Genomic DNA, 13,181 nt, shown 5'->3' with positions numbered 1-13,181 from the left:
TGGCCTCGGCCCCGCCTCCAGGCTCCTCCCATACTCATCCCAGCTCCACCCACCCGCCTACTCCGGGCCCCGTCACTCTAAGCCCCGCCTCTGTCCCAGGCTCCTCCCTCAGCCCGCATTTCCTCCTAGGCTCCTCCCACGGCCCTAGTCGGGTCACGGGCTGCGCTCCTCGCCCCGCCCCGCCCTTCTCGCCCGCCCTCCAGTCCCGCCCCGTTGTTGGCTTTTGGCCCGGGAGGCCTACGGGTTCCAGGTTTGGAGCTTTGCTTCCGGCCGCCCGGAAGGTCGGCGGTTCGGTCCCAGCGTCCCAACGATTCTTGAGTTTCTTTATCTGTCCCGCGGGCGCGGCCGTTGCAGGCAGCGCGGCCCGCACGCGCGGGGCGAATCTGCCGGGACGAATCGGCAGGCGTGGCGCCGGCGGCCTCGCGAGAGTGCGGTGCAGACGGAGGCGGCGCGACGGGCCTTGCGGGCTAAGGGCCGCGGGCGGAGAGCGGACTGCTGAGCGGCTGGGGGGCCGGTGGGGCCCCGCGGCTCCAACATGACGGGCCGCGTCTGCCGCGGCTGCGGCGGCACGGACATCGAGTTGGATGCGGCGCGCGGCGATGCGGTGTGCACGGGCTGCGGCTCGGTGCTCGAGGACAACATCATCGTGTCCGAGGTGCAGTTCGTGGAGAACAGCGGCGGCGGCTCGTCGGCGGTCGGCCAGTTCGTGTCGCTGGACGGTGAGTTCTGCAGCTCGGGCAAGGGGGGCGGGCAGGGCTGTGTGTTGTGAGGTCCGAGGGAGAAGTCGAGGCTGGCGGGGAAACTGAAGCAGGTCGTCCTGCGACAGACCATGGGCAGTCGGACAGGGAAACTGAGGCAGGGCCCGGCCGGGAGTCTGCAGCCAAGTCCCCTTCGAGTCCCGTACGTCAATGTGAACTCCGCGATCTGCCCGGTCCAAGCGTCGCGGTCCGGTCCAACGGAGGTCGTCGGGCTGGGTCCCGAAATCTGGCAGGCACAGGCACGGCTTTCAGGCTCGCAGGTTCCGTTTATCCGGTTGGCCACTCTAACAGGTGTCATTGCCCTAAGGGCTATGAAGAAGATGTGCCCAGCCTCAATTCTCTGCCCAGTCGCCTGAGTCCTTATCTTTTTAAAACAAGGGTTTGTTTCCTAACCGTTGAATGTCGAGAGTCTCTAGTGAGTTATACTTCCAAGTCTTTCTTTGTATATCTGATTCTCGAGGCAAATGTTACTCATTTGACCAAAGGTTTTACATTTTGAAGCATTCCAATTTGTCGCCTTTTCTTTCTTGAGAGTTTCTTTTGTCACGAATCTAAGATGTCTTTGAGTCACCGCGTTTGTCTTCTGAAAGTTATTGTTTACACTTTTATGCAGTTTTGTTTTTATTTTCTGTAGACTGGGGATCTAGCCCAGGGACTCTGGCACACTAAACAGTCCCCAAATCCGTATGTCAATGGAAGCCTAGTCCACATTTTTTGAGTTAAGCCTTGTGGAAAGTGGGATGTGTGGGCTGAGGCTCCTTTCTTGTCTGTGGAGGTACCATTTTCCACACATAGTTTGCTGAAAGGATTCCTTTTTTTTTTTTTTTTTTTAAGATGGAGTTACCATTGTTCCTCCCGCAGAGGTCATTGTGTGCCCCCTGTGTGAGTCTGCTCCGGGTTCTGTAGTGCATTCAGCCTGACCTTTTGTTTACATTTAATGTTTTGCGATCAGAATTGTGAGCCATCCAGCTTTTGCCTTCCTCTATAGACTTGTGTGTTTGTAATCTCTTTCCCTTGGACTGTATGTGACTGCATTTGCATATTGATATGTATTGTGTGTATGGCTCTGGAGCTGGAACCCAGGTCTTGCTCATACTAAGCAAGTGCTGTGCCACTGAGCTATCTATATTCCTAGCTTTTTTTTTTTTTTTTTTTTTTTGGTTTTTTTCGAGACAGGGTCTCTCTGTGTAGTCCTGGCTGTCCTGGCACTCACTTTGTAGACCAGGCTGGCCTTGAACTCAGAAATCCGCCTGCCTCTGCCTCCCGAGTGCTGGGATTATTTCCTAGCTTTTTACGTTTTACTTTGAGTTAGGGTTTTGACAAGTTGTCCAGGCTGGCTTTGAACTTAATCAGTAACCCAGGCAAGCATTGAACTTGCAATCCTCCTGACTCAGCCTCTTCAGTAGTTGCAGTTATGAGCCTGTACTACCAGACCCAACTTTTTGTTGTTTTTTGAGACAAGATGTCCCTGTGTAGACTAAGGTTGGCCTTGAACTTTTAGCAGTCTCCCCTGCCTCAGTTTCCTAAGTACTGGGGATTACAAGCATGCACTACCATGCCCTGTGTGGCTAAGGCTGTGTGTGTGTGTGTGTGTGGTGTGTGTGTGTGGTGTGTGTGTGTGCACGTGTGTGCAGGCATACATGTATGTGTGGGCACATGAGTAAGGAGGCCCAAAGTTGGCATCAGGTACCCTCCTTGATAGTTCTCCACTTTACTGAGTCAGGGTCTCTTGCTGAACTAGGGGCTCCTGATTCCTGGCTACTCTAGCTAGCCAGTTTGGCCAAGGGATTACCACTCTCAGCCTCCCAACTGCTGGGGTTATAAGTGGCTAACACTCCTGACCTGCTTTTATGTGGATCCTGGGGATCTGAGCTTCGGTCATGTCTGCACAGCAAGCATTTACTCCACTGGATCGACCGGACCGTCTCCCCAGCTCGTGCGGCAGATTGTTGAATCTGCTGTGAGTTCCAGAAGCAAGCTCACCTGGGGCATTGTCCTTTGGGCACGCTCATGGGTTTTCATCTCTGTTTTCCTGGGGTATTGGCCTGTAGTTTAACATCTATCAGCCTTAGATGTCAAGGTAATGAATGTACTCCTGAAACAAGTGAGCCGTGTCCCTGCCCCTCCACACCCCCTTACTTTCTGGAAGGGACTATATACAAACAATGCCCTCGGCTCTCTTTCTCTTTCCTAGTTTCACTATGTAATTCAAGCTGGCCTCGAACTCATGATGCTCCAGCTTCAGTCTTCTACACAGCCAAGATTGTAGGCATGTGCCTACCACTTCTCTGTTCTTACTTAAATATTAAGGTTTTTCTGTTTAGCCCTGGCTGTCCTGGAACTCACTCTGTAGACCAGGCTGGCCTTGAACTCAGAAATCCATCTGCCTCTGCCTCCCAAGTGCTGGGATTAAAGGCGTGCGCCACCACCACCCGGCTTTTTAAACTCTTTTTCTTTTTCAGCTTCTGTCATAGTAGTGGCTGTCGTTACATTTCAGATCGTTTCTGGCTTGTTTTTGGAATGGGTCTAGTTGTGGAATTCATGCAGTTAAGCAAGTAGTGTGCACCTGAGCTTTCTCCCTACCTAGCCCATGTTCTTTATGTCTGCAAGGGACTGTAGCAAAGCCCCGCCATTTCCTTTTGGATATTGGGGTATTGTGTTTTTGCCTTTCTGGCTGGTTTACCAGTTTTGTGAATATTTCCAAAAAAATGGCTTTGGGTTGACTTTTCCCTTGTGCATTTCCGTTATGTTTCACATGTCACATAAGTTCTTATTCTTTGTAGGTGTTTGCAGGACTTCTATGACAGTGTTGTACCACACATTGTTACAGCCTCCTAAAGAGTTGTCAAGATGTTGATGCTTGTTGGAGTGATAAGAGCAGTAGGAACAGGCCATTGCTGGAGCAGATGTCTAGGGCTTTCCATGGGAAGCATTTTCCTAGTGCATCCACTGCTTGGGGACAGTGTGTTATGCTCACTGTGCCCTCGTGACATCAGGGAGAACAGTGTGGAGCCATGGTGGAGGGAGGCCTCCCCATGCATCCTGGGAAATCATGCTCAGAGGCATTGAGCAGAAGCACAGATGGGCTCTTAGGTGGCATCAAGATCTCTCTCCAGAGAGAAGCACTCCAGCAACCAGCCCTGGGTGCCCTGGGGAATGCACTGTGAGGCCATGAATTCTTAGCCTTGGTAGGAAGGACAGGAGGGAGGTGTCCGTTGCTTTGAACAGCCATCTTTCAGGTGGCTGCCTGCCTGCCCTCCCCTGAAATCAGCATGCCCACATGGACTAGAAACATGATTTGTGCCAAGACCCTCCTCGGTCTTCTTGCCTTCCTCCAGCTTTGTTGTAAGCCCCTTTTCTCGTTAGTGGCTGTCTTTTCCTAGGTGTCTCTGCTTACAGCAACCTAAGCTGACACTGAACAGTAGAATGTGTGCCTCGTACACCAAAGTGAGTGATGGGGTCCTGCAGCAGAGCCCCTGGCTGTGGAAACTTATCACCCTGTACCTGTAATCAGGGTTTAGAGGTCTTTTCAAGTAGCTTGTGCCAGGGGAAGTAGCAGGCATCAGGACCTCAGGCTTAGATGCCAAATGCAAGGCAGTGGCTACCTGGAGTAGCTGGAGAAGTTGGGATTTGAGCCACACCATGAGAGTCTGGAGCAAAGCACTGTTCCCCATGATGCACACTCTGCAGCATGAGCCATGGCTCTCTGAGGCCTCCCTTTGTCTGTGGGTGATAACCCCTGGGCCTCTGCATCCTTCTCAAGACTTAGAACTACTCTTAAAATGCTTGTCAAAGCTTGGAACTGCGCTGAGGATTGCAGAGAGAGAGCAGACACCAGGCACCTGGTGGCACCTGCCTTCTTAGGGTTCATTTTCTCCAATCCTGGAGCAGCAAACCTCCTCTGAAGGTTGGGAACCTCCCTGAGGTTCCAATAATCAGGATTGCTTATGGTGTTGATGGTGGAACCCAGAGCCTCATGTACCACGTGATCAGAACTTAATTTTTTTTCTGTGAATGCAAGCTTTATTAATGTACCTTTGATAGACATAAATCACAACAACCCTGTGCTCCAAAAGGAAGTTGAAAAAAAAAGTTAACAACAAGAGCCCACTTGAGGGAGTTAGAAATCCTGTGACATGCCATCTCTGCTTTGGTGCCCAGAAGAGAGTGTGATCAAGACTTCCAAAGCTTAGGGGAGTCCAGGGTCATTTTGGGAGGAGGGCTCGGGGTTCTGCTTGGTATGGAGTACCTTTCCCACTCCTTATGCCAGAGGCACATTAACTAAGTCTTAGGCCAAAGTCTGACCCATAGCTTCTAACAAGGTGAGGCCCAGAGCTATGGTCCCTGACTCCAGCTCAGATGTGTGGGCCTCGGACAGCTGCCGGAGCTCCATCTCATGCCTTTGAGAAAGGAACCAAGCCCCTGTGTCTCCTTTTGTCAGTTTGCGTGCCTCAGCCAAGGCCTCCAGAGTCTCCTCATTAGGGTTAGGGTCTGTCTCCAGCTGCTTTGTTAGCTCCTGGAACTGCTCATGAAAGACCCACAACGTGAGGATTCTCCCACGTTCTGACTCAGGAGAGGCGACACCCCAAATCACTCACGAGAAACGGTCTTGATGCAAACTGCAAGAGGTTTATTCGGGAAAGACCAGTGCACTGGGGACGACTCGTATCCCACGCAGGGGTAGAGGAGTCGACCACGAGCTCAAGGGGTAAGGGTTTATAAATGCAGAAACCGCAAACACCTGGCATTGGGCTATAGCATTTGGCAAGCTAGCAAGTTTGCATAACGGGTTTAAGGAACGGTTCCTGGAACAATGGGGCAAGTTCTACTCCCTACCATTAGTGAGGTCTATTTTGGACACGGGTCTAGGGGCTTACATAATTTTTCTCTCTCTCTCTCTCTCAGGATCTTTCACCCACAGGTGACCCCGGAGCTTCTCTCCATGCAGGACAGACCCGGGTTGTCTCCATCTCAGTTACTTGTATCTTGGCTGAAGCTCACTTGGGTTCTGTTCTTCAGTTTCTCAGAACTTACATTTTATTATGTTTATTTGTGTGTGTGTCCAGGCCACTCTGCACATATAGAATTCAGGGGACAGCTCTTGGAAGCTGGTTCTCGCCTTCCACCATGCTCAAACTCAGGTGGCCAGGTTTCATACCCGGTTTCTTTAGTGTTAAGCCATCTCAGGTGCTGTAGAATGCTTTTTAAGGATGGGCCTTGCTGTCTGTCTAGCCCAGCCTGACCTTAGAATCTCTTGCCTTCTCTACCAAACCAGTCTATTCTAGATACTTTGTGAGAAAATGAAGGACAGTGCTCTGGGGAGGCCTTTCTGGGCTCTGAGGTCTCTTGGCCGTCTTCCTCAGTCAGATCCAGCATGTGAAGGTGGCTTTGTTTGTTCAAGGCATTTTTAGTCTGTTTCTTCCCATGCTGTCTTGGGCTCATCTCTCTGAGTCCTTTCAGAGGCTCTTCCCCGAGTGGCCTGTGGTTGTGTAATCCTCCTCCATTGTCCTTGATGGACTCTTAAAAGCTGGTCTGTGCTACACCTCTAGCTTGTATTTTTTTATTATAGAAACTTGTAAAAAAAAAAAAAACCCAAATGTCTGTTGGGCCTAGTGGTACACATCTGTAATCCCAGCACTTGGAAGGCAAAGTTGTAAGTCAGCTGGTGCTCCATAGTGAAACCTTATCTGGAAGGAATGAAAGAAAAGCAAAATACCTGGTGTCTATGCATATGAGAACACCACCACTGCTCTCTTTGGACACACCAGAAGAGGGCACCAGACCCCAGTACAGATGGTTATGATCCATCATGTGGTTGCTGGGAATTGAACTCAGGACCTCTGGAAGAGCAGTCGGTGCTCTTAGCAGCTGAGCCATCTCTCCAGCCCAATACCTGGTGTCTTTACAGGCAGAGCCCATCTGAAATGTGAAGGTCTAGGTTAATTTGAGGTTGGCAGTTCCATGTAGAGGTCATGCTTGGCCTTTCTTCCTTCACACCTGAGGGGAGCCTGAGTCAGCTGGCACCTTATCCTGGTGTGATGTTTGCTGAGTAAGCACTGACACCATGTTTCCTCCTGCTGCTCATATGTGGAGGGGTGGCAGAAGCAGTGCAGGTGGAGCTACCCAAGCAGAAGTGTGGGGCTCTCAGCACGGGAAGTGGCAGTGGTTGGTGACTTTGCAGTGTGCTGTGTGGACCTGGAGCTGAGGAGTGCAAAGGTTGCAGTAAGCTTCCAACTGAAGAGGAATTTTTCTTTTTTGGGGGGAGGTTAGCGATAGGACTAGGGATAACAGAGTGAGGCAAGGTCTTGCCCTGTGTCTCACATTGGCCTGCAGCTCTGATACCCTAATTACACCTAATTACAGACCTGCACCACCATGATTTTAAACGTAGTGAAATTTTTATGTTTTCCTTTTAAGATCTTATTTTTATTATTCTAAATTATCTGTATGCATTTATGTGTGGGCATGTGCACATTAGTGCATGTGCCCACAGTGGCCAGAGGTGTCAGCTGTCCTTGGAACTGGACTCACAAGTGGTTGAGAACTGTCTGACCCAGAACCCACCTTGGATCCTCTTTAAGAACAGTACCTTCTCTTAACTGTTGACCCATCGCTCCAGATCCTATGATTGACTTGTACTAAAAGCTTTACCAAAGCACAGATCCACTTCATTTACAGGAGTAGGATATTTTTTCTGTTTTTTTTTTATAATTATTACATTTATTTAAGGGGTGGGGTGGGGGGATCGTGGTGCATGTGTGGGGGAGACAGTTGTAGAGTCAGTTCTCCCCTTTTGTGTGGGTCCTAGTCATCAGGCATGGAGACAAAAGGACTAGATACTCACTTCATTAACCCCTATTTTATTTTTAAACGTTTAGGATACCTCTGGTCAAGGCCACATCTGGCTAGGCAGAGCAAAATGAGCTGCTGCTCTTCCTGCTGGGTCCTGCTTTGCTCACAGTTGGTGGAAGGGCCTGTGGGGCTTCTCCCCAGACTCTGGCTAACTTGTCTTTTTTATATTTCCAGGTGCTGGGAAAACCCCAACCCTAGGTGGTGGCTTTCACGTGAACTTGGGAAAGGAATCAAGAGCACAGACCCTGCAGAATGGTATTCCCTACTTCATCCTTGCTGACTAAGGGTGGGACAGGAGAGGGAGGGGGTGGGACAGGATGCTGGGGTCGGGTAAGAGCAGACCTCACTTGCTGCTTCTACTTTGCAAAGCCCACAGCCCTGCCTGTGTCTTACCTTGTGACCCGATACTTTTTGCCACCCTTACAACCGAGGGCCAGTAGGACTCTGGGAGGGATGGTTCCTGAATGCGTCTTCTTCCAGGCATTCTGCAGATCTTGGTAGGGCCCCTTAGCGAAGGGCCCTGAGATGGTACCAGCCTATAGCTGTTTGTTCCTGGTCTCTTAGAAATTGGCATAGAGCCAGCAAATGTGTAACGGGTTGACATGCAAAAGTGACATTTTGTTGTTTTATAAAAGCATCTGAGGGGGCTGGTGAGATGGCTCAGTGGGTAAGAGCACCCGACTGCTCTTCCGAAGGTCCAGAGTTCAAATCCCAGCAACCACATGGTGGCTCACAACCATCCGCAACGAGATCTGGTGCCCTCTTCTGGAGTGTCCGAAGATAGCTACAGTGTACTTACATATAATAAATAAATAAAATCTTTAAAAAAAAAAAAAAAGCATCTGAGTAGAGAGGTTATCTGTTCTGATCCTTTGCTTGTTGTTAATTAGGGTGTTTGCCTTCATTGAATGCTACAAGATTGTTGTTGTTGTTTTAGACAGGGTCTCTATGCAGCTTTGGCTGTCCTGAAACTCTCTCTGTAGACCAGGCTGGCCCTGAACTCAACAGGGATCTGCCTGTCTCTGCTTCCCGAGTTCTGAGATTAAGGGTGTACACCAGTACACCAGTACACCTTATTTTAGCTGTAATTTTTTGAAAGTAAATAGATATACACATGTATACGTGCTTACCATGGCGCATTCATGAGCACCTTGCAGGAGAGGGTTCACTCCTTCCTCCGTGTGAGCTCTGGGCATTGAAGTCCTGTCATTCACCTTCGCTGAAAGTGTCTTTACCCACTGAGCTGTCTTCACACCCTCTGTGATTTTTTTTTTTTTACACCAGATATGTGTTATAGAAAAAATTTTCCTGTTCCATGAGCTTCTTTTAACTGCTTTTCTTTTTCTCATTACTTGATGTTAGAAAAAGATTTATTCTAAAATGTGTATGGGTCCAGGATAGCCAGGGCTACACAGAGAAACCCTGTCTTGAAAAACCAAAAAAAAAGTATATGGGTGTTTTATCTCCATGTGTGTATGTATACCACACATGTGCCTAGTGCTCAGGAACATTAGAAGAGGATTAGAACTGGAGATACAGATGGTTGTGAGCTGGTTGTAGGACTGGGAACTGGACTTAGGTCCTCTGCAAGAGCAGTAAGCAGCTGAGCCAGGCTCCGGCTCCGTGGTGGTGTCGGAGGCACACTTTCTTCATTCAGACAGTACCTGCTTCCCTGGTGCCTTACTGGTCACTCACTTGATGCTCAGGGGACAGCTTGGTGGGTAGAGTAAGGCTGAATTAGGGTCTCCAGTCGAGCCTGTAAAAGGCTAAGCATGGGGATGTGAGCCTGTTGTAACGCTGGCACTGGGGAGGCAGAGATAGGTGATTCTAGGGCCTCAGTGCATAGCCACTCTGACAAAATGTGAAGCTCCAGGTTTAGTGAGAGGCTCTCTCAGAAAGATAAAGTGCAGATCACTAGAAGGACCCACCAGTGTCTAACTTTGGCCTCCACAAGTGTGATCATGGGTGTGCATGCACACACCTGCCACCCCCACCCCACACCCTGCTCTCCAAACTGATGCTTATATCTTCTGTTCTCTGGGGTTGACCATCTGAGTTTCCTGTTATGTTTTGGGGTTGGTCCTTGTGAGTTAGAACAAGTGATAAGAGACTGGGTCCACCTTCCATCTTACGTGCATTTTCAGTGTTTGAGTAAAAAGATTATATTTTCCCAGTTGGCACCCTCCCTTGTTGAGAGTCATTTCCAGACCCTCTGTTCTGTTCTGCTGGACCATATATGTCATGCTTTTGTTTGCTTCCTAGACTTGTGCTCAGTTTGAAACTGGGAAGTGTTTATATTTCTTAGAATTCTTAAAAAAAAAAAGATTTATTACTATATATAAGTGCACTGTAGCTGTCTTCAGACACACCAGAAGAGGGTGTCAGATCTCATTACAGATGATTGTGAGTCACCATGTGGTTGCTGGGAATTGAACTCATGACCTCTGGAAGAAACAGTCAGTGCTTTTAACCGCTGAGCCATCTCTCCAGCCACCTTAGAGTTCTTTCTCAGTGCTGTGCTGATTATTCTAATCAAGATTATTCTTGATCTGTGTTGCTTGCTTCCTCCCTCTCCTCTCCCTCCCTTTCTCCCTCCCCCACCCCCCCTCTCCCTCCCTTCTGCTTTTTGAGACAGTCTTGCTGTGGTAGCCCAGGCTAGCCTGAAGCTCATGATCCTGTTTGACTCTCGCAGTGCTGGGCTTACAAGGCCTCCTAACTTCAATAGGAAGTTAGAGGCTGTTTGTATCCGATTTCTGCCAGGAAATCAGCTGGGATTTTGAGGGGATTGTCTTCATCTGTAGATCATTGTGAGAGTATGGTTACTTGAATGGTACTGAGGCTTCTGGGGTTATTTTTTCATTGATTTGATTCTTTAGAGTTTCATTTTGGAGTTACTTTGTTAACTTTACTAAAGGAAACCTGCTCAGATTCTGGTTCAGGTTACATTGGATCTATGGATCAAATTATAGGAACTTGATATGGTGAACTAAAATTGTGAGCTTGTCTTAAGTTTCTTTTCTTTTCTTTTTCTTTTTCTTTTTCTTTTTCTTTTCTTTTTCTTTTTCGTTTTTTCGAGACAGGGTTTCTATGTGTATCCTTGGCTGTCCTGGAACTCATTCTGTAGACCAGGCTGACCTTGAACTCAGAAATCAGCCTGCCTCTGCCCTCCCAAGTGCTAGGTAGGATTAAAGGTGTGAGCCACCACTGCCCGGCTTGTCTTGAGTTTTTTTAAAAAGATTTATTTATTTATTATATGTAAGTACACTGTAGCTGTCTTCAGACACTCCAGAAGAGGGAGTCAGATGTCAGTACAGATGGTTGTGAGCCACCATGTGGTTGCTGGGATTTGAACTCCGGACCTTCGGAGGAGCAGTCGGGTGCTCTTACCCACTGGGCCATCTCACCAGCCCCCTTGTCTTGAGTGTCTTATTGTAGCAACCACACATGCTGTGAGCAGATGTCACTGGTCCTTGCTTTCCACTGTTGTTCTCACTTATTCTCAAAGCTATGCTGCATTTTTGGTTGTTTGTTGCTAGGCTCCTCAGAGTTGCTGAGACTGGGTAGGCTTGGCTCATTGCTAACCTCCGTGTGGAAGGATCAGTGTTTTGCTCTTAGGAGTGATGTCATTAAGTGTGTCATATGCTGCTTAGTATCTATTACAGTGAGCACATGGATTCTGTTTGTGGGATGCTGGCAAGCCCTAGCCTGGAGGTGTGGGGCTTTAGAATTGGTCTAGCCTTGAGCAGGGGCCCTAGAGAAGAGCTATCTTACCTTAACTGTGGAATCTTGCAAACACTACATAGCTCCTGAGTCTCAGGCTCCAGTTCAGTGTAGTCTGCTGTCTGCTGATTATTGGTGGGTTTTTTTTTTTTTTTTTTTTTGCCTCTGGTGTGTTGCTACTGTGTGCTGGTAAGAAAGAGGAGCTGATTTTTGTGCATTTGGTCAGGCATGTTAGCCATGCTCTGAAATGTGTTATTGTTACTGTTGGCTATGAGTAGTGTGCTAGCCTTCAGTTCTTATCAAAGAATCAGAGAAACCAGTATTTAACATTTTATGGGTGAGATGGAGGTTGCCTACACTGTCAGAGGAGTGCATCGAGGCCCTGAAGATGCTAGTAGGATGTCTGGTGACAGGTCTTACCATCTACATGTCCTCTGCATATCTTAGGGTATATCTTGTGTCGGGTGGAGCTCTCTGAATCCCTGGCGCCCACCCATTGGTCTGCACTGACAGTTGCTATCGGCAGCTCTCTCTTAGACCTACACTTCTGGACTTTGGGGTGGCTGCTCTGTATTTGCACTTGTAGACAGAGACCTTGAGTGTCCTGTCTGTAGCATGGTGACTGTCGAGACAGCCTCCTGGCAGCAGGTGCTTCTGCAGTCTGTGCCTGCCTTTCCCGTCACCCTTCTTCTGCAGGTGTGCAGGGAGCAGCTCATTAGGCTGACCAATTGTCCAGCCAAGAGGCTGCCTCTTGGAGGGAAGCCTGGCTAAGGGTTGTCCAGGACTGGACTAGGTAGAAAGACCATTCTGGAAAGTATGAGTCTTGTGCTGTGGGAGACCCCTTCCTGCCAGACACTCCAGGCCTCAGAATCTCCAGAAGAGATACAGCCACTGTGTATTGTTCTAAGCCAGGATGCAGTGTATCAGGAATAGGGTTTTATGGCATATGAGAAATCAGGAAACTAATATTTTGACATTCATAATGAAAATTAATTAGAATGTAAAGGCTAAATTAAAAACTTAGGACAAAGAAAATCTATCAGTGTCTGTCTGTCTGTCTGTCTTACTTTGGATTACTGAGTCCTAAACCTATCACTGTGTGTTCTAAGCCAGTCCCAAGTCCTCTACTGCTGAGCCCCATTTCCAAACGTGATTTTATGAAAAGAATTCTGACTTTATGTGTACAGATATTCTGCTTCTGTGTATGTCTGTGTAGCATGTGGGTGCTGGAAATCGAATCCAAGTTGAGTAGAAGAAGAACAGCCAGTGCTCTTAAACTCTGAGCCATCTCTCTGGTCCCTAGTTTGACGTTTTAATTTCATCAAATTTTCCAGGCTGGCTTTAAACTCATTCTGTAGCCCAGGGTTTTTTCGTTTGAAACGGGGTCTCTAAGTAATGCTGGTCATCCTAGAACTCATTTGCAGACCAAGCTGCCTTGAACTCACAGAGATCAGCCTGCCTCTGTTAGGATTAAAGGTATGCATCATTATGCCTGGCCCAGGCTAGGCTTGAAATAGTGGTCCTCCTGCCTCAGTCTCCAAAGTAAGTGAAAGTATATTCCTGCACTAACAGGCTTGGTTCAGATCTTAAATTTGTAAGATAACCTGTGATACTTCATTTTGAATTAAAAGTTGAGACCGAAGATCATTTTGTATTTTGCCACAGGGCGGCGCCACATCCACCACCTGGGGAGCCAGCTGCAGCTGAACCAGCACTGCCTGGACACAGCATTCAATTTCTTCAAGATGGCTGTAAGCAAGCATCTTACCCGAGGACGGAAAATGGCCCATGTGATTGCTGCCTGCCTCTACTTGGTTTGCCGAACTGAAGGCACACCTCATATCCTTTGTT

General features: G+C 48.4%; 1 protein-coding gene across 3 annotated transcripts in view; it reads left to right on the top strand.

Annotated features, from left to right (window-relative positions):
* Window positions 1-217: 217 nt before the first annotated feature.
* Brf1 (BRF1 general transcription factor IIIB subunit) overlaps window positions 218-13,181 on the top strand; it is a 44,880-nt gene continuing 31,916 nt past the window's right edge. For 2 of the 3 annotated variants that reach the window (XR_015045292.1, XM_085830713.1), the window contains exons 1-3: window positions 219-719; window positions 7,785-7,865; window positions 12,996-13,170. Coding sequence is in view for 2 of the 3 variants with exons in the window: in XM_085830713.1 (XP_085686839.1) it covers window positions 536-719; window positions 7,785-7,865; window positions 12,996-13,170 (440 nt within the window). In the remaining variant the exon portion in view is untranslated. Of the gene's footprint in view, window positions 720-7,784; window positions 7,866-12,995; window positions 13,171-13,181 lie in introns of all 3 variants that reach the window. The other variant, XM_085830714.1, reaches the window with a different exon arrangement.

Source organism: Mus caroli, unplaced genomic scaffold (genome assembly GCF_978045245.1).
Source record: "Mus caroli unplaced genomic scaffold, Mus_caroli_1 scaffold_14, whole genome shotgun sequence".
Classification (NCBI taxonomy): domain Eukaryota; kingdom Metazoa; phylum Chordata; class Mammalia; order Rodentia; family Muridae; genus Mus; species Mus caroli.
The sequence above is the reverse complement of the archived record's forward strand: the minus strand, read 5'-3'. Positions and strand labels throughout refer to the sequence as shown.